We start from the raw sequence: 20,078 nt of genomic DNA, 5'->3' as shown, positions 1-20,078 counted from the left end.
TCGTTTGCAACGGCTCCCGCCGGCTCCGGCTCCGGCTCCGGCTCGCCTGTTCGGGAGGCTGTATCGTATCGTGGATTATTTACTGCTGTCTGGTTTGGTGTGAGAGAAAAACACTGTTCCTGGCTGGAAATTTACGATCGTTTACGAGCAAGCGAACGGCTCCCGCAGGCTCCGGCTCCGCTACTGTAGCACAGAGCCGGAGGAGCCCGAAACCGTGGCTTCACCGGCTCCGGCTCTTTCCAGTCCATTTTCTCCCTCGATTTCCGAAACGGCTCTTGCTACAGTGTAGCTACAGTGTACTTGATAATTATTGTTCAGCCATTCGTCTCGTAATTTACCATCAAACTGTGTAATTAGTTATTTTTTTATCTACATTTAATACTCTATGTATGTGTCCAAAGATTTGATGTGATGAAGAGAATGAAAAAACTTGCAATCTAAACAAGGCCCAAGGCCCAAGCAAACAACTTTATATTCTTTCTTTTTTTCCAAAAAAAAGAATGGTAAGAAAAACAAAACCTTCAAACCAGGCAAATCGAAATGGTACGAGTGGCGTTGTCAAAAGGTACAATATAAACGCAATAATAATCAAAGTTACACTTGTAAGTTTAGGGGACTAAAAACTCATCTACGACCCTAAGTCTCTTTTTCTCAAAATAGTCATGGCAAAAATTCTTCAATAGACTCTAGAGGGTCCATGAGATCAGGGCAAGTAGGGGACTTGAGACCCGCCCCACCGCTAAATCCGTCCCTGTTTAGAACATAGATGTGTAAATTAAAATAATACTCGACACGTAAGTAGTACTCATTTTATCCAGGTATAAACATGCAATTCTAGAGTGGGGAGTGCCCATTAAAAAAATTGCAACTTTAGAGATGAACTAGCATAAAGTAGTTAAGACGGACCCACTGAGCACAAAAAAAAAGAAACTACATTTGTTCTCTCTCGTGCTGCTCCATTCATCTTCTTTCTTGTACTCCTTTCATTCAACATTTCTCACGCACTCCTTTGCGATGAATAGAAATTTAGGGGCACATGTATCATTTTCTACCTTCACTGGTCCTTCATGGGAATCTAGACTTCTTCTCCAAGCAAATAGCTTTATATTCTCCTTTTTTCCTAAAAGAAATAATGGTAGGAAAAACAAAACCTTCAAGCCAGGAAAATCGAAATGTTATGAGTTGTATTGTCAAAAGGTATTTTTCCATAGAAGTATAATATAAACACAATAATAATAATCAAAGTTACATTTTTGGAACATAGATGTGTAAATTAAAATAATGCTTGGCACCGTAAGTAGTACTCACTCTGTCCAGGTAAACATGTAATTCTAGAGTAGGGAGTGTGTCCCATGAAAATGCAACTTTAGAGATGAGCTAGCTTCAAGTACCTAGGGGGTGTTTGGTTGCCCCTCCTAAATTTTAGTCGCTGTCTCATCGAATGTTTGGACACATGCATGGAGTATTAAATATAGACTAATTACAAAACTAATTGCATAGTCTGCGACTAATTTGCGAAACGAATCTTTTAAGCCTAATTAGCCCATGATTTGACAATATTTTGCTACAGTAACCATATGCTAATGACGGGTTAATTAGGCTTAAAAATTTCATCTCATGGAGTACTGACGGATTATGTAATTTGTTTTTTTTATTAGTATCTAAACACCCCATGCAACATCCTCCCGATACACCTCCTAAATTTTAGTAGCTGAATCCAAATGCCCCCTTAAGACCCACTGAGCAAAAAAACACAACTACATTTGTTCTCTCACTTGTGCTCCCTCATTCATCTTCTTTCTTGTACTCCTTCGATTCATCTTTTCTCTCGCCCTCCTTTTTTTTGCGATGGATAGAAATTTAGGGGCACATGTATCATTTTCCACATTCTTTGGTCGTTCTTGGGAATCTAGACTTACATTCTTTCCCGGATTTGTGTGTGTGTGGTGGTGGTGGTGGGGGGGGGGGCAATAAGGAAATAAACAATTTTATGTGGATGGAGTTCTTTGTAAATGGGCTAATGGGAGTAAGTCTACATTTTGCAAAAAAAAAAACTAACCCTTCTTATTCTACTTCGACAACACGTCTTTTTTCTAAGTTCCCTTAATATAATGGATCAGCTTTTCACTGCCATTTTTTTTTGCTGTGGTGTGGGGGACCTTATGTTCCTCAGCGTTAACTGGGTGCTCAAATTCCTTCTCGACATAAACTCTTGTGATTGCACTGTAGCTTACAAATGGAAAAGACATAGACAAATTGGTGCCCTGCGAGAAAGAAGCACCGCAGCGCCATGCAGCAGCAGCAGCAGGAGGAGGAGGAGGAGGGATTGGACCGGGTCGCTTGAGCTTTTCATTGATGCTGTGGGTTCTTATATTAGTTTTCACAGATACCAGAACAACGCTGCTCATGTGTTCTAGACTAGAATGTTAGCCCCGTTTATCTTACAAGAACATCTCTAACAATAGCCCCTAAATCAGGGCCCCTACTTGGAGTTTGAGGGCTCGCCTACTTTTGAGCCCATATTCAACTATCAACACCAGCAACATCTTCTATATCCTGGCCCTCAAATTTATGGGACCCACTAGTTATTGGGTTCAAATTTTTTCTTCTCCGTCTCCCTCAGGCCTCTGGTCCACCAAAATACTCCTTCCTTTCGCCCGGATCTCTACATTCCTCTCCTTCAACCTCGTGTGGAGCTACCGGTGCGAGGCGACGCCAATCAAGCACACATGCGGCCCAATTCGATGGACAACGGCGTGGTGAGGCAGCGGTCAAACGACATCGAATATCATGTAGGTGGTCGGATGGACTGGATTTGATGGATGGCGAGCTCGATTCAATGACGATTGACTTTGATTCAGCGGGTTTTCAATTACGCATGGGGGATTAATGACTTCAACACCCAAAGTAGGGATCGGGGAGACAAATCCCAGGATTCAGGCCCGAGGAGGTTGATTGGAGGGCATCGTCCCTAATTAGAGGGCTTGAGTATGGTCCCTATTAGAGTCGTATTTTTCTTTGAACCCTTCAATTTTGGTTTAGAGGTCCGAGTAGGACTCTATTAGAGTTGCTCTTAAGAGCAGGCCACGCCCATCTCTATTTGGTCCAATTTGTAGTCCACGCGCTTGGGGTTCCTGTGTAGAAACTAGAAACGGAACTGCTAGCGCCCGGACGTCCGCTCAGCGCTCGACCCCCCTCAGCGCTCGACCCCCCTCGTTCGCACTCCCCCAGCGTGCGCCCCTTCATAGTTCCGCACGCCCTTCCCAGTCCGCACGCCCCCAGCACGCCCCCCGGCCCAGTCCGCATGCCACCAGATCACCCCATAGCCCGTCGCATCCGCCCCATGCTCGCTACAAGCATGCTGCATCCCCAGCGCCCCCCATGGCCACAGCACTCGCGTCCGCCGGCCCCAGCACCTCCGCCCGCTAGGCCCCGATGAACCCCGCGCCCCGTTCGCCCGGCTCGCCCCTCCTCGGCCGAACAACATAGAAAGCTGGAATAAAACACGTGCAACAATGCGGAACAACTACTGCAACATTGCGCTGAAGCAGCTAAAACAACATGAACATATTATTGCAACAACACGGAACAACTGCTGCAACATTAGGTTGAAGCAGCTGAAACTCCATGAACATATTATTGCAACATCACAGAACAACTGCTGCAACATTAGACTGAAAGCATATGAAACAACGCTTGAATAAAAACACTTGCAACAACATGGAACAACTACTTCAACATGATACTGAAGCAACTGAAACATTTCGAAAGTATTGTTGCAATATTTGTTCGAAGCATATGAAACATCCAGGTCAGAACGATTGCAACATCATCTAGAAACAAGTGAAACATTTTGAAACAGTGCTTGCAACAAATCTTTGAAAACCCGTTGAAACATGGGCAAAACATCCCCCAGATCTACTTGTGCAACATCCTTACGATTCAACTGCAACATACCTCTGAAGCGTCTGAAACAACTGAAAGATACAATTGCAACATATAGGGGGGGAGAGAGCCCTGCACGGGGAGCGCCATGGCCGTCAGATCTGAGGGCGTCAGGAGCTCCCTGTGGGGGAGGACGCCGGTGTCGGGGAGGGGCGCCGCCGGGGTGAGGGAGGAGGACGCCGGGGACGGGGAAGGAGATGTCGGTGTGGGAGAAGGAGCCGCCGTGGTAGGGGAGGACGCCGGTGTTGGGGATGGGCGACGCCGGGGTAGGGGAGGAGGACGCCGGAGTGGGAGAGGACGCCGCCGGCGGCGGCCAGGGAGGGAACAAGGTGTGTGGAGGACGGGCGGAATGCAGGGAGGTGCGCGGCTGGCGGCTCGCGGCGCTGCGGAGCGTAGTCGGGGGTGCGCGGCACTCCTGGATCCATGGGGGGGAGGAGGGGAGCAGCGGCAGCGAACGTGTGGACAGGCTGTGAAATGAACTGCAGTGCGGGCGGATAAGGCCATGAGAGATGAGTGGAGAAAGGACGTGCGGCCGCCGTATCCAATAGTTATCTGACGCGCGTCCGGAACCGTTGGACGTCAGAGTCATAGCATTACCGGACTAGAAACTAGAAAGCCTCAGACCCTCACTGGTCTTCACTGATAGGCCTTGGTAGTTGTCAAATGGCGTAGTAATGTCATTGTTGGTTGCAGTAGATAAGTTTGATGCATTATGGTCCTGTAATGGTATCGTTATTATTTTTCCACCATGAAGAATTTTCTTTTATTTTCTAATGGACTATATTTTGCACCGAGGAAAACTTGGTTGATGAGGTAGAACAAAAGAAAACAATACATGCATACATAAACCTGATTACCGAAACAATAATTGTGAATACATATAACTCTCTGTACACAGCGCATGGCGTAGTTAAAATACACTAGCAAAGACACCAAAACAAAGATGCAATGGATACATGTATAGTCTGACAAATCACACATCCAGAAATCAAGCATGGAGCAGCGCAACTGCTGCCGAGAGCACGACGACGGCGACGGGGAAAACCGACGTGGCGGCCTTGCCGCCGGTGGTGCTCCCGCCGGAGGATTCCGCGGTCTGGGTCACCTTCGTCCCGGTTCCAGCTGCTGCGTGCATCAAGGGACAAGGAGCCACACACGTAACACGTTAGTTATTAGCTCACCGAACACATCTGCTACTTCCTGCCGTACAATTTTTGAACAGAGAGTCAATGACTTGTATTATAATTTATACATTTATACGTATCCGCCTCACACTCATATACCACTCTTATAACAAATAATGTACAATTCACTCGTACGTATCTGTTGCATGTACAATTTTTGTACAACTACGACTCAGCACTGTACAGTTAGAGATACACGTACCAGCGGGAGCAGCTGGCACGGACGCCGCCGCCGCTGTGCTCGCCGGAGTTGTGGACGATGGTGTGGTGGCCGGCGATGTCGGCGACGATGGCACGGGTACCCCGACAGCTGCAAGACAAAGTCGCTCGCCGTTGAATCAACCATGGCAATAATGACAAAGAGAGATCAATCGCAAGGAGCAAAAGGCGGCGCGCGGCGGAGCATCTATATACGTACACTTGCACTCGCTGGGCGGCGGCGTCTTGACGTTGCATGCGCCGGGGAGCTCGAGCGCGCGCGTGCTGTTGACGGTGACGCCGAGCGAGGAGGCGCCGCCGCCGAGCACCGTGCACAGGCACCGCGGGTTTGACGCCACCACGCTGGACAGCGCGGAGCAGCACGACGCCCTGGGCGACGTGCTATTGCCAGATATGTAGCCCAGGCACGGGTACAGGCTCACCATCTCCGTCAAGCAGCTGCCCGACCCCGACGCCGGCGCCGGCGCCGAGGAGGACTGCGCCGCGCCGGGGCCGGCCAGGAGGAGGAGCGCGGCCAGGGGGACGACGGCCAGCGCCAAGCTGCTGCTTGCTCGCGATGAGGCCATTGCGGGAACTCGAACTCCTTTTTTTGTGTCCTGTAAACTGTGATCCTGTCAACTGTGCACGTGTGTGTTGTTTCTTGTTTGTTTGTGCTTTGAGCTGCTTTGGCTGTGGATTGTGGGTAGCTTTTCGTGTGGTTTATATAGGGGTGCATGCTGGTGTTAGATTCGCGGCTTGGGATCGGTGAACTACTCTTCCTACTACTAACAGCGCTATCATCGATGCTCTGGCTGTTGTTAATTCAGCGACATGATCCAAATTCAGAGGTGATCAGTGATGTGTGTACGGAGAATTTATATATTTACCCAAACAAGCCGGAGGTGGTTTCCCGAAGGAACCACCGTCCACGTCACCTAAATTTCCTCGTCCGTTAGATCTCGCGATACACGGCCATGATTTGCTAGATCTACTTCCAATAGAATCAGCTTCTCGTGCGTTTTAGTACCTTCTGCTCCTCCTCCTCCCCTATAAAACACAGCTCTTCGTATAATCTGGCTTCAGCTTCTCATTTTCCTTCCCAAATATCTACCTCGGCTTCTCCACAATCGGTGGTTCCCTCTTACCGCATCGGGAACTTTCTCTTCCCCTCTCTTTTTCTCTCGTGACTCCCTCCCCTCCCGACGTGAGCGGCGGCGGCTGGGGCGATGGCGCCGGGACGAGCGGCCTAGCGGATGCTGCAGCCGCCCCCTCCTCCTCGACGCCCCCTCCTCCACGGCCCTCCCTCCTCGCGCCGCAGGGATGCGGCGATGCTGGCCACGGCGCACTGGAGCGGGCCCTACTGGATGTTGCCGGCGCGCCTGCCCACCATGTGGCCTCATTTGTCTGGTAGTTTTCTCTCGTGCTCATGGAACACTAACCCTAGGTGCCACCCCCTCAGGTTCGTTCTTCCTCCATCTGCATATGTTGTTCCATCTTAGTTTTCTCTTCTATCAGGTTGACGCAGTACATGATGCCTACGAATTATATTTGTTCTATTATTTCGTCGGCGCTCCGATCTATGCCAAAGATTTCATATTTACTGTATTGTTTACTAGCTCGACGTTGAATCTCTATTCGACATATTTATGACACTGCTATGACTATGCAGGTTATGGTGGATTGAGGAATTGATGACCGATTCATGTTTATGTCCACATGACTCATTATTTATTTCTGACAAAGTCTCTCATTTTTATACATGCTCAAATTTATTTACAGTTTCCTTTATTTTAATTGAGGATGATGATCTGAAGGGCGATTTGAGAACCAATTTTTGGCCTCTAGGTAAAAGGATAGTGCTCTTCTAGCAAATCATATACAATATACTACTGCTATACATGTAATTTCATTTATTTATGTCTTTTTTGGGCAATCAGTTATCTACTTCGGTTGATTTTTTGGGTAACATTGCAGAGCCTACCAACCTTTACAAGTCCGGTTGAGTCAGTAAGCTTCGACGTTATTGCGCTAGGTGCTGGTGTGGTAACTTGAACAATACAAATATGAAATTTTGAGGAGGGTAGGTTATAAAACTATCTGTTTCTTCCTCACAAGGATACTACAGTCATAGATGCACAGTTGTGTGATGTTGTGTGATGATGGTGGAAGATGGGTTTGTGCCCAGAGCAGTGTGGTCGTGGACCAACGAAGCACTCTACCAGCTTCATCTTTGTTCTTGGTGCCTCTTGATTCATGTAGACCCTTATATATAGTGTTCATTTTTATAGTGGATTAGTGGTAGCTAGAGGTCCAAAATATCAGGAGCAATTAACTTTCACACTATGTCTTTCAAATGTATGTCGGATATTCTGTTCTCTTTGTCTATAGTGTTTCCATTTTTATAGTGACAGCTAGAGGTCCAAAATATCTAAGGAGCAATTAAATTTCACACTATGTTATTTGCTTATGTGCTTGACATAGTGTGTTTGCTGCACAGGGAGCACCAAAATAACTGAAACTAAAAGGCGTCATGAAGGTATAACTTCTCAGTTGTCCTCTTCACACTTAGTGATGCTACAAGTAAATGTGCCTGTTGATTCTGATTTTTTTTCTTTTGCCCTCTTAAATTCTTGGTTATTGCAGCTTTGGTGTTCTGCTATAGTTTATCTAGATAGTACTGCTGGTGAGGCGATCCATCGTTGTCATTGACCACAGCACAAGGACAGGTTAGCTCATGCTCAAACAATAATATTTAATTGTTTCAGTCCAGCACCGACTAGGTCTCACAAAATGATTCAAGTTGAGGATGATGACCTTAATTTTTTTTACCTGCCTAGAGCAAAATATGTGCTGATTGCTGAACACTTCAGATTTGGCTCTATGCTTCAGTTACATACCTCATTAGGACATAAGTAAACCAAATTGGTATGTGTGTCATGTAATTACACTTCACAACTTATGATCATTAATTGTTGGCACTTTCCTGTATGATTTGATATGTTTTAAATCGTAGTACACATATAATTTCAATATCAATTACTTGACTGCTATACTGCTTATGTAATGACGAGCAACATTGTGATCCATTATTGTTCTCATGGTCCAAAAATAATTTTGAATTCTTTAATTCCAGCACCAGCTAGGTCTGCCAAAATGATTTAAGTTGACCATGATGATCTTATTTTTCCCAGCTACCTGCAATGAAATGGTATTGTCAATTAATGAGGCTCAATTTTTGGTCTGTGCTTTAGTAGTATACCTCAGTCAAACATAGATAAAGCATTTTTTATGTGTATCATGGCTGTCATTTTTCACTTTCCAGCTTCTGATCTCATTAGCTAGGAAAAGATAATGCCTGCACTTCACTTCAGTCAAACATGTTTAAGTTTTGCCTTTGGCTCTTGGCATCTCCAATCAGTTTCATATGTACAATAATATTTTTAGGAAGTGTTTGGAGTTAATTAAGAAATGGAGAAAACTGTTCAGTTGGTAAGTATCAATATGCAATTTTTAACTATAGGTGGTTAGCGTGCTTTTGTTTTCATTAACTTTGTAGAGTGTCACTAATCAATGAGTGCTGAAATAACCATATTTTGATGCTACCTATTCATTTGGTGCTTTTTTCACTACTACAGTGATTTAAGATATGTATACCTCTCAAAATTAACCTATCTGAAATCATTGTAATAGATTTTGATTATTTGAAATTGACGTGCAGGGCCATGTAGTGGATTCTCTACCTGTTTATATGGAACCTCAGAGATATGTATGCCTTCCAAAATTAACCTATCTGAAATCATTGTAATCGATCTATAGCATACAATAAAAAACAAGGATTTAGGTTGTAGTCCTACTATTTCTACATGCATGTCATAGGGAGATGAAAAAGATTGTTTCTGTTTAATGAAGCCAGGTAACCACTCCTGCAGTCCTTTTTGCTCAATTTCCTGACCTGCTGAAGAAAGGAGAGAGGTTTGGTTGATTTCACAAGATGTGTTTGGTCACGTTCTAAAATTATTGTGTGCCTTCTGATTGGCAACCGTACTGCATTGCCATATGTCGATATAGAAATTGGTCCATGGAGAAACGAGAGAGGTCTGCTTGATTTCATATGATGTGTTTGGTCACTTATAAAAAATATTGTGCACCTTTTGAGTAGCACACGTGGTGCACTTCCATATGTTGTATAGAAATTGGTGTCTCCGTGGCATTACTTTGGACTACATAGTTTCCTTGTTGATTTGTCTGACCTTTAGTTTTTTTACTAATTGATTCTTGCCTCTTAGACAACCATATAGCTGTAGGGAAATATATATATGTTTACAGCATGCTGGTTCTTGAAAAAATTGCAAAGAGGGTATACAGGTTTCGGATCTGAACAAAATTAGAAGCATCAACCTTTTTGTGTTCATAGCAAGCTGAGATAGGCATCATTAGTCTGACCAATGTCAAAAGTGTGATAAATTTCCTTTTTTCTCATCTGTTGCAGCAAAATTGTGACTCTTTTCGAACCAGTGAAGCTGGATATAATTCCTGGCATATGTCTGCAAGGCCGGTTTCGTATTGATTATGGATTTTTTGGTCTCCAATGGATCCTGCGGTCACGGTAAGTCTGATTCAGTACATTATTTTGTCCTATGCCTTATATATATGCTTGCTGAGTACAAAGCCATCATCAATACTATTCAGAGTTTGTATGGCATCTGATGGGCAAGTTAGTACTAATGTTTTACTGAGTACAAAATCATCATCATTGGTTCTCTGTCTAGCGCTAAAAAAATCATCCTCTGTGTCTCATGATTTCTTTACTTGGTGCAGGACATTTTAATTTGCTACCGATTCTGCGGTCACTATCGCATCGTATCTTTCATCTGGTCTTGCCATCGGTGTGTGTGGCGTGCCTAACACAGTGATCGATGCGGTGAACTGTACTCATAATCATAGTCCAGCTTGGATGGAAGTCATATACAAATTTGTGGTTCCTCATCGAGGATGCTGGACTAAATCAGGTCGCGGTTAGCCACCAATACGGACGCGTGTGTTTTCTTGTTGAAGTCCCGAATGAAAAGTCAAGCAGTATAATGATTGGTCTTTAATGTGTTCCCTTTTACAGATCACGTAGTGGATGATGTTCCAATGCAGGCACATAGTGACTCAGATCCTGAGGAGCAGCCTGTGCAGGGCAAACACAGTGATGTTGATTCAGAGATTTCAAATACAAGCAGGTGTAGAGTCTGAATTTACAACTCTACAAGTTCTACAGATGAAGATCCCCTCCTTCCATACAATCTTGATGCAATCTTGAACCCGTACAGCGCTAAAGCCATTTTCACTCCTAGCAACGCCCCTAGCCTGCGGTGCTGGTAAGGGCCCTACTCAAGTCATTGTAGCCTTTGATTTCATCAGAGGTGCCTCTAAGTCCTGATGTGTTATCTTCTCCTTGATTGTTGCTTTGGTTTTCTTCTTCCCCCAAATTATTGTCTGCCTACACTATGATTTGATACTGCTGCTTCCTAGCCATGTGAACTCCTGCCTGCGATCATATATTTGTATGCACCATGTAATATTTCCTACCTTGCAAATATGCACCCAAGGCTACATTCAGGATTACAGCACTCATACTCTCTTTTAATTGCAGTCTGGTAATTACCTTGAACTAAGCTCTGATGAACTTATTTTTCAGCAAAGAAGCTACTGAGAGGACCTCCAACCCATCTTCCACATTGACAGCAAAGGGCGAAGCCAGGAGAATGGGGTTTCAGCTTCAGCGCAGAGCTTTCATGGTTGGTAAATAAAACACTAATATTCTGAAACGTTTTACTGAATCTTGCTCACTTTGGCTCAGACACCTCACCCGAATTACCACCTGAAAACAGGTCAGTTACAAGAAGACCACACGAATATGGAGTTCTGATAATCAGCATAGACCAACAACCGACCGAGGGAGCAATCTTTACATAGCAAAATCTCCATATTTAGAATCATGTATCGTTGCACGGGCGCGCGAAGGCGCGCGCCCTCATACTAGTATATATATATAACGAAATAGGAAGAGTAGCTAGCTCCACTCCCCTTGATTGGTGGAATCAGGGGTGGATTGGTAGGTTTGTTGGATATGTGTGACCTGTAGCGAGCTACTTTATGCGCTCTAGAATGGAGCGTGGAAGATGCTTCCCGTCACGTAAGGATGCGCCGACGACCGATGTTTTAGTCCCTCTCAATAATCATTTGTTTCTATACATTTAATGTTTTGTAGCCATATTTATACCGATTTATTACTATACTTATAATAATAATATAATTTATTAGACAATGTGGTGTAATTTGAGAATAACACAAATATATGCTAAAATTTTCAAAAAAAAATAAAAATTATTTCTATGGATTTCAGACATCAGAAGAAATATATGTCAAATTATTTACAAATGTCATCAAATTGTTCACAAATTTGAGGAAAAAAATTGCAGATCCACTGTTCGAGTGCTCCTCCCACCGGCAACGGCAGCCGTGCCGGTTGCAACGTCCCCCACCCTGCTGGCTGCGTGTCGCCGGCGCTCCAGTGCCGAGGAAGACATACCGCCTCCGTGTCGGCAGCCTGACGTCGTTGTCGGCGCTCAACTTCACGATGGAAGGCCACTCCATGACGGTGGTGGAGACGGACGGCCACTACGTGAGGGCCCGTCGTCGTGGACAGCCTCTACGTCTACTCCGGCAACGCAGTGGACCTCCGCGGGCCTGGGGACGGCGGCGGCGGCACACAGCAGCTTCGGGCAGCAACTCATAGCGGCTTCAGGCGGAAGACGCAACACGATCGGGCGGCAGAGGCAGCGCGACTACCACATCGGACGACCCAGAATTCAGTTGCCAAACAAACCCAAATCAACCGGTTATCATATAGCAATTCTGTTACATAACTATCAGCGACATCCAAATATCCTATGCATTTTGCAACAAAAAAAATGCAATTCCACGAACAACTAAATAAAACCTATTTTTCTCGTTGTCGTCGCTTTGACCCTTTGGGTTGTTGTAACTTGTTGTCCAATTTGGACTTTTCTTTTTAATTTAATAATTGTCAGTTTTCCTGTATGGTTCGTTTTAATATAAAAACAAAAAATAGAACCTATTTTCAGTTTTTTTTAGAAACTAAATCGAGTTCCATCCGGTTGGGATGGGTGCATGCAAACACAGGCACCTACCATGCAATTGTGAGTGAACTATTGGCAGAATATTAACAAAGCTTCCTCTATGATTATTCACCTTCTGAAGGAAGAACTGAGTTGTCTTATAACACTAGTACAATACTATCTCAGGTCCTATAATATAATATATATAAGATACCCAAGCATTAAACTTGTCCTAAATTGACTCTAGATATATGTAGATCCTCAAAATTCACATTATATCTACCATTAATGTCTATCACCGATCCAAATATGATAATTAAGGGGGGTTATATGTTATTTATTTTATCATATAATATGTCTTAAAATTGGTTGGATAGCCTTTCAGGACGGAGTGAGTAGTAAACGCCCTATTCGCTTGTTTATGTGGATTATAAGCCGGCTGCTGTTGTTTTGTTGTGAGAGAAAAACATTGTATCATAGCTGATAAGCATGGCTGATACGATCAGGCGAACAGGGTGATGATGGAACGGCTGTCTTCTCTCTTTTTTCCCTACGACGGCTATTATTTGGGTACAACTACAGCATCGCATTGTAGCTGTTTTTTTTTCTAATTCCCCACGGAGGAATTAGAATATCATGACTATTTCCTGCATGTTGTCCAAAGCAGGGTAGATGGATCAGAAACCTTGGGCATGATTGGTTGCCTGCTCCATCCAGCCTACATGTATCCAGGCATCCCCATGGCAGCCATGCTCAAGAGATGCAATAGACTATTGTTTGGTTGCTTGTTTCATCTCATCCTGGCCCATTAGAGCTGGTGTTTGGTTGCAAGGCTGCATGGACATATGCAAGCAATAGATGCAGGTAGTATGTTTGGTTGCATAAACGAAAGTAGTTGTTGTAACCTCTTTGCATGCAATGGTGAGGTCACCTCTTCCCCGGCCGACAAATGAATGAAAGTAGTTGTTGACACCTCTTTGCCAACGCCTGAACTTGGACCAGCCTTCGGAGCCATCACCGACAAGTAGAACAGGCAGCGGAGGCTGTGGAACCACCGCCATTGATGGGGACGAGGGAGTCGTTGCGGCCTCCCAGTCTGGGATGGATCGACGTCGATTTTGCCATGACACAGTAGACCAGCAACCAGTGAACACGGATCAGGGAGCGGGTTGAAGGGATTTGGGCTTGGGTGCTCGATCTGTGGGTGGGTGGTGTGGCCTCGTCGGGGGGAGGGGGCGGGGCGGTGGGCTGAGCGAGAGGCATGTTCGGAAGAGTAGCCTTCATCTCCTACTAAGAAAACACTGGGATGTCAGCTGTATATTTTCGTGTCTCAAACCACTTGAAAGGTCCTAATGGCTAGAGGGGATGAATAGCCTATTAAAAATTTCTACAACAACACTTAACAAACCGGTTAGACAATTATGAGGCGAAGCAAGTGTTGCGCTAGCCTACTAAAAATGCAAGCCACCTACCACGATTCTAGTTTATATAGTTTCTATCCACACAATTTCTATGTCACTATACTAAATTAGTGTGCTCTCAAAGGCTAACTAAAGAGCCACACTAACCAAACTAACAAGCTCTCACAACTAGCTACACTAAAAAGCTTGACAACTAGTTTGCGGTAATGTAAAGAGAGTAAGCAATTTGTTTATACCGCCGTGTCGAGGAAGGAGTCAATCAATCACAAGAGTGAATACCAATGAAAACCAATCACCTCGGAATCAAATGATGAACACAATAATTTTTACCGAGGTTCACTTGCTTGCCGGCAAGTTACTCCTCGTTGTGGCGATTCACTCACTTGGAGGTTCACGAGCTAATTGGCATCACACGCCAAACCCTCAATAGGGTGCCGCACAACCAATACAAGATGAGGATCATACAAGCCACGAGCAATCCACTAGAGTACCTTTTGGCTCTCCACTGGGGAAAGGTCAAGAACCCCTAACAATCACAACGATCGAAGCCGGAGACAATCATCAACCTCCGCTCGACGATCCTCGCTGCTCCAAGCCGTCTAGGTGGCGGCAACCACCAAGAGTAACAAGCGAATCCCGCAGCGAAATACGAACACCAAGTGCTTCTAGATACAAACACTCAAGCAATGCACTTGGATTCTCTCCCAATCTCACAAAGATGATGAATCAATGATGGAGATGAGTGGGAGGGCTTTGGATAAGCTCACAAGGTTGCCATGTCAATGCAAATGGCCAAGACAGTGAGCTTGAGCCGGCTATGGGGCTTAAATAGAAGCCCCCACGAAATAGAGCCGTTGTACCCCTTCACTGGGCACAACACGGGGTGATCGGATGTTCCGGTCATATCGACCGGACGCTGGACCTCAGCGTCCGGTCACACAATGTGTGCCATGTGTCCCCTCTCTTCAAATACTGAGCGCTCGATCTCAACGGTCATGTGTGACCGAACGCAGTAGCTCAAAGTGACCGGACGCTAAACCCCAGCGTTCGGTCGTTTACAGTAAGCATCCAGAGACGACTTTTTATGACTGGACGCATCCGGTCATGCTCAATCGGACACACCCAGCGTCCGGTCATACGGCGACTCCCCTGTGCGCTGCCATGTCAGCTGGACCGGACGCACCGTGTCAGCATCCGGTCACCAAGTGACCCAGCATCCGATCAGAGACCGATGCCAGCGTCTTTGTAGCTTCTACTGACCGGATGCGCCGGTCCAACCGAGGCCAGTGTCCGGTCACTTCTAGTGATCTCTGTCTTTTCTATGTAGGGCGCCGGTGACACCGTCGGACTGTCTGCCGGTGGCACCATCGGATTGTTCACCGATGACACCGTCGGACTGTTCGCTGGTGAAGTTTCTAACCCTTGCTCAAATGTACCAACCACCAAGTGTATCACCTTGTGTACATGTGTGTTAGCATATTTTCACAAATATTTTCAAGGGTGTTAGTACTCCACTAGATCCTAAATGCATATGCAATGAATTAGAGCATCTAGTGGCACTTTGATAACCATATTTTGATATGAGTTTCACCCCTCTTAATAGTACAACTATCGAACCTAAATGTGATCACACTCGCTAAGTGTTTAGATCACCAAAATAAAATGGCTCCTACCATTTATACCTTTGCCTTGAGCCTTTTGTTTTTCTCTTTCTTCTTTTCAAGTCCAAGCACTTGATCATCACCATGGCATCACCATCATCATGTCATGATCTTTATTTGCTTCACAACTTGGAATGTGCTACCTATCTCATGATCACTTGATAAACTAGGTTAGCACTTAGGGTTTCATCAATTTACCAAAACCAAACTAGAGCTTTCACCACTCTCATTTGTAATTCAAGAAATGGTGACATCTATAATTGATCCTTGGCAATTGAATGTTGATGGCTATATGTAAGGATCCTTGCTATGCCTAGAGGGGAGGGGTGTGAATAAGCATGTTTAAAACAAACTCGAACTTTTGTTAGAAGCCTGCGCGGCACTGTCGCTCTGCTAGATAAGCTCGAGATCACAATTCAAAATCCACCCAAAGAAAAATAGATCGAGTAATTTACTGAGCTTCCTAGGGTAGAGTAGAGCCTATTCCACCCGTTTGTAGTAGTCGGAAGCACACGAACGAGTAGATTGAGGACCAAACCCTAGAATCACCATACAAACAAGTATACCACAATATAAAGCAAGAACACAAGATCACGAGAATTTATTCCGTGGTTCAGCTCGCCATGAAGGCTTGCCAACCCCTCCACATTGTTGAGGAAGCCACCAAGGCTTGGGTTTCAAGAACCATATCCTATTTCTCAGGTCAAGAGAGCAAGTCACTTGAGATGAGACGTTCTTACTAGATTAGAGGGTGACTACAAATGTTCAGGAGCTGACACATAAGTTGATGCACTTCAACGGGTGATGCCTAGCTGGCTAGGAGCAAGAGCTCTAAGAGTAACAAACACAATCCACTGGCTTGAACGTGAACCAAATGCTCTAGGAGTTGAAGAACATGTTGGAGTGCTCTCTATTGCAGTTTGGAGGCTCAATCTCTTAAAGAATCGGACAAGGAATCAAAGGGAGAAACTTGAGGTGCTCCAACCGTGAGTGAGGGAGAGAGAGAGCTGCTTTGGTCGCACTAGAGAAGAGAATGGTTGGGATGACCATTGGGAGGAGAAGGGAGATGAGAAATATCCCTCGGTCTCCCATGGTCACTTCAAGTCGCGGCAGTGCTGCTCTACGAGTGGCATTGCAGCTCCACGAGCAGTGGTGCAGCTCAAGCCTGACAGCCACAAAGACAAGGAGTGAAAGCTTGCTGTCAAGGTTGAGGGTTTAATGATATTTAGTGGATGATTTGAGCACCTAGTTGCACATTAAAGCTTATGCATTGTATACCACTTTATATTACGGTTTTTCCTAAACTTAATTTTAAAATATAAAATAATTTAAACGTCTTTGAGTTGGTTGCTGTGTTCTTTTGTAGTTGGGGGCTCCACCATTTTATGTATTATGCTCCTTTTCATTTTATCTGCTTGTCATCTTGATAAATCTCATTATTTATTTAATTGCTTGGTCATTATCATTAAAATCCACAATTAAGGCTTGATTGTACTTACACAATACAAATTATTTCATCATAAAAAAAATTCTCGTGTTGCAATGCACGAGCATGATCCTAGTAGAAGATATATTTGAGCACCACTTTCTCTAGGTTTTAAATAAATAAATCTTCTAAAAGGGTTTTGTTTGGCAAAAAACTATACTAATAATTTTGTGAAGAAAAGTTTACAGAATGTTTACTCAAATTCGAAACCTAAATATTTGGAACTATTTATTTATTTAAAACATTATCCAAATATTTTTTATGAAAGTTTTATGCAACAAAATGACTTTTTTATTGAGAGAGGAGAATGGAACTTTTCTTTTAAAAAGGAGAGAATAGAACGTGGGGAAAGTTGAAGGTGCAAGGACTTTTTTCCAATGACTGGGTATTTTGATCTGACCGTGGATCAACGTTAAGCCAGAAGAAACTGAATCTGGGCTTATTTTGCGGCATTTGAGCCCACCTCACCCAGGGCCCAAATTGCAAGTCGCAACGCATCCATTCCCATTCCCCAACGGCCAACGCCAACCAAAGGCCAAACCCTAACCGCCGACCACCATGGCGGCGCCGTCGTCTCGGGATCCGGCGGCTCTGATGGACGAGCTCGTCGAGGAGTGCCTCCTTCGCCTCCCACCGGAGGACCCCGCGGACCTCGCCCGCGCAGCCCTCGTCAGCAAGCAATGGCACCGCGTCGTCACCAGCGCCATCTTCCGCCGTAGGTACATCGAGTTCCACCGCTCGGCACCGCTGCTGGGCTACATGCTCAACCAAGACAACAATTCCATCCGCTTCGTCCCTACGTCGTCGTTTCGCCCGCCCCAGGTTGACCGCCGCGATGTGCGAGCCATCCACTCAAGGCATGGCCGCGTCCTCCTGCTTTCTGCTCGGGAGCGGGAGGGTGACGGTCTCCGCCTCTTGGTGTGGGATCCCAGAAAGGACAAGCAGTGGGAACTGCCCGTGCTGCAGCCAGGCGCGCGGATAGCTAACTGGGACGCCGCCTTGGCCTGCGCCGTGGGCGACGGCTGCAGCCATCTGGACTGCCACTTCAAGGTCATCTTTGTGGTAAGATCTGGAGGGCGGAGGTTCTCTTGTTTCTACTCATCGGAGGCTGATAGCTGGAGTGACCCAATCTTTGTTTCGGAGAATCCGATATGTTGCCTATGGTATGTACAAGAGTGTCCTCGTTGGGAATGCCTTTCTACTTCAAGATCGGAGGCAGCGATGGAATCTTTAAGCTCGACCTGCAGACACATCAAATATGTAGGATTAGCCTCGGAGTGTCCCCGCCCAGTCTGCTAATTGCCAGAGGATGGCAGCATGCTAGGAGTTGCCAAGATAATAATCAACTCAACACTTTGCGTGTGGCTAAGGGAGCAAGGAAGATGGGTAGAAAGCAGACTCATTCAGCTTCGTGCTCTACTCCCAGATGATGCCCTGTGTGATCCGCTACTCCCACCTCAAACCAACATTGACAAACCTTCGGTGGTTGCCTTTCAGAGACTGGAGCTGGTGTCATTTTCTTAAGGACATGTGTTGGGTATTTCACTATTGATCTGAACTCAGGGAGGAGCAAGAAGGTAGGGAATGTTGTCTTAGGCTCGGGTCACATTGTTCCCTACGTGAGCTTCTGCACCCCAGGTATATATTTCATTGTTTTTTAGTTTGCCCATTTGCACAAGAAGTATTAGTTCAACATGAAAATATGCTGGATTGCTATGGGCCCAGCAACATGGTGTTTTTTTTGGGCGGACAAAAGTATGTCAGTGTGACATTTCAACCTCATGTAAAAACCAGATTACTCCTACTGCTACGTACTCCCTCTGTCCCAAATTATAAGTCGCTTTGACTTTTTTGATACATCGAATTCGCTATGTATCTAGATATTACGTATGTCTAAATACATCGCAAATTCGATGTACCAAAAAAGTCAAAGCGTCTTATAATTTGGAACGGAGGGAGTATATATTACCTACACGAGCTTCTACAGTCCAAATATTAGCCTCACGCTACTCTTTAATGATATATATGTTCCTCAATCATCTCCTGTATGCTAATGTCTCTTGATAACATTGTAGAAATACAAATAGGATACTTTCCTTCATCTGGACTAGTTTGATTCATCTTAATGATGTTGTGGATATGTGACCATTAATTAACTGGATAATAAATCAGTGCTGTTTTGTTGTCCATCGGAGGCAACTTGATGTCTCTTGTGTGATTTGTGTAGATCCAATGTTCATTGTCACCATCGATTCCTCATATTTTGTATTTGTGTTTCTTATGCAGCACCGGGAACAGTCTCCACAGATGTGGGACCAGGAGCTAGTGGTGTTGTCTCTACAGATGATGAACCAGGAGCTGGTGTTGTGGTCTCTAGAGATGAGGGGCTAGGAGATGTTGTTGTCTCTACAGATGAGGGGCCAGGAGATGTTTTGGTCTCTACAGATGAGGGACCAGGGCCTAGCATGTCAAGTGCATAAGCTCAAATTACAAGTACAAGGCCTTCTAAATCAAGAAGGAAATTACTAGAACAGAAGCATGGTTTTTGGTGCGATATCTCTACATGATTTTGCTGCTGTGCTGGCCTTGTTCTGAAGCCTAAATGTTCTAGTTCCTGATATTGGGAATAATTAGTAGTACTATTTATCTCTAAAATCTGTAGCTTGCTACTTAGTTTGAAGCTGTCTTGGGCTCATCTGCAAGATGGTAACTGAATCAGGATTGTACTCTCACTTTGAGCTTGGGAACTTGAGTTTGCAATCAAATTATGAGAATGCTATTGACTCATGTGTGAAAGTATGACATATGGAATTAATGCTGTGTGTTTTTGTACAGTACTGAATCACACTTGAAGGCTTAAACTTGTGGGGTAGATGTGTTGCAGCTAACAGAGCCAGAGAATTGTTCTCCTAATGCATTGTACCTAAATGTTTTGGATAGACACGTGCGCTGCACGTGCTTGAGCAAGTGCCAGTGCAGTTTCCTGCTGGACGTAAGTTGAATTTCTATGGCAGTTTGATGGAATCTGAACCATCCGCTTGGAGGTTCTTCTAGAA

The 20,078-nt window shown here is 45.0% G+C and overlaps 2 protein-coding genes and 1 long non-coding RNA gene across 3 annotated transcripts; 2 read left to right on the top strand and 1 right to left on the bottom strand.

Moving 5' to 3' along the window:
• Positions 1–4,925: 4,925 nt before the first annotated feature.
• LOC136545278 (non-specific lipid transfer protein GPI-anchored 5-like) lies at positions 4,926–5,995 on the bottom strand. Its single transcript, XM_066537315.1, has 3 exons — positions 5,548–5,995; positions 5,332–5,439; positions 4,926–5,070 (listed from the first exon to the last, which is right to left on the bottom strand). The coding sequence occupies exons 1-3, from the start codon at positions 5,912–5,914 to the stop codon at positions 4,934–4,936; spliced, it is 612 nt and encodes a 203-aa protein (XP_066393412.1). The 5' UTR covers positions 5,915–5,995; the 3' UTR covers positions 4,926–4,933.
• Positions 5,996–9,733: 3,738 nt separating this feature from the next.
• LOC136545277 (uncharacterized) lies at positions 9,734–11,341 on the top strand. The gene is made up of 5 exons (XR_010780971.1): positions 9,734–9,933; positions 10,146–10,336; positions 10,441–10,690; positions 11,011–11,110; positions 11,204–11,341. It is a non-coding gene; the product is annotated as an uncharacterized lncRNA (long non-coding RNA).
• A 6,198-nt stretch (positions 11,342–17,539) lies between these two features.
• Positions 17,540–19,810, top strand: LOC136545276 (uncharacterized). The gene is made up of 2 exons (XM_066537314.1): positions 17,540–18,660; positions 19,309–19,810. Exon 1 carries the CDS (start codon positions 17,581–17,583, stop codon positions 18,319–18,321), a length of 741 nt encoding a protein of 246 aa, XP_066393411.1. The 5' UTR covers positions 17,540–17,580; the 3' UTR covers positions 18,322–18,660; positions 19,309–19,810.
• The last annotated feature ends 268 nt before the right edge of the window (positions 19,811–20,078 follow it).

Source organism: Miscanthus floridulus, chromosome 3 (genome assembly GCF_019320115.1).
Source record: "Miscanthus floridulus cultivar M001 chromosome 3, ASM1932011v1, whole genome shotgun sequence".
Taxonomy (NCBI): Eukaryota; Viridiplantae; Streptophyta; class Magnoliopsida; order Poales; family Poaceae; genus Miscanthus; species Miscanthus floridulus.
The sequence above is the reverse complement of the archived record's forward strand: the minus strand, read 5'-3'. Positions and strand labels throughout refer to the sequence as shown.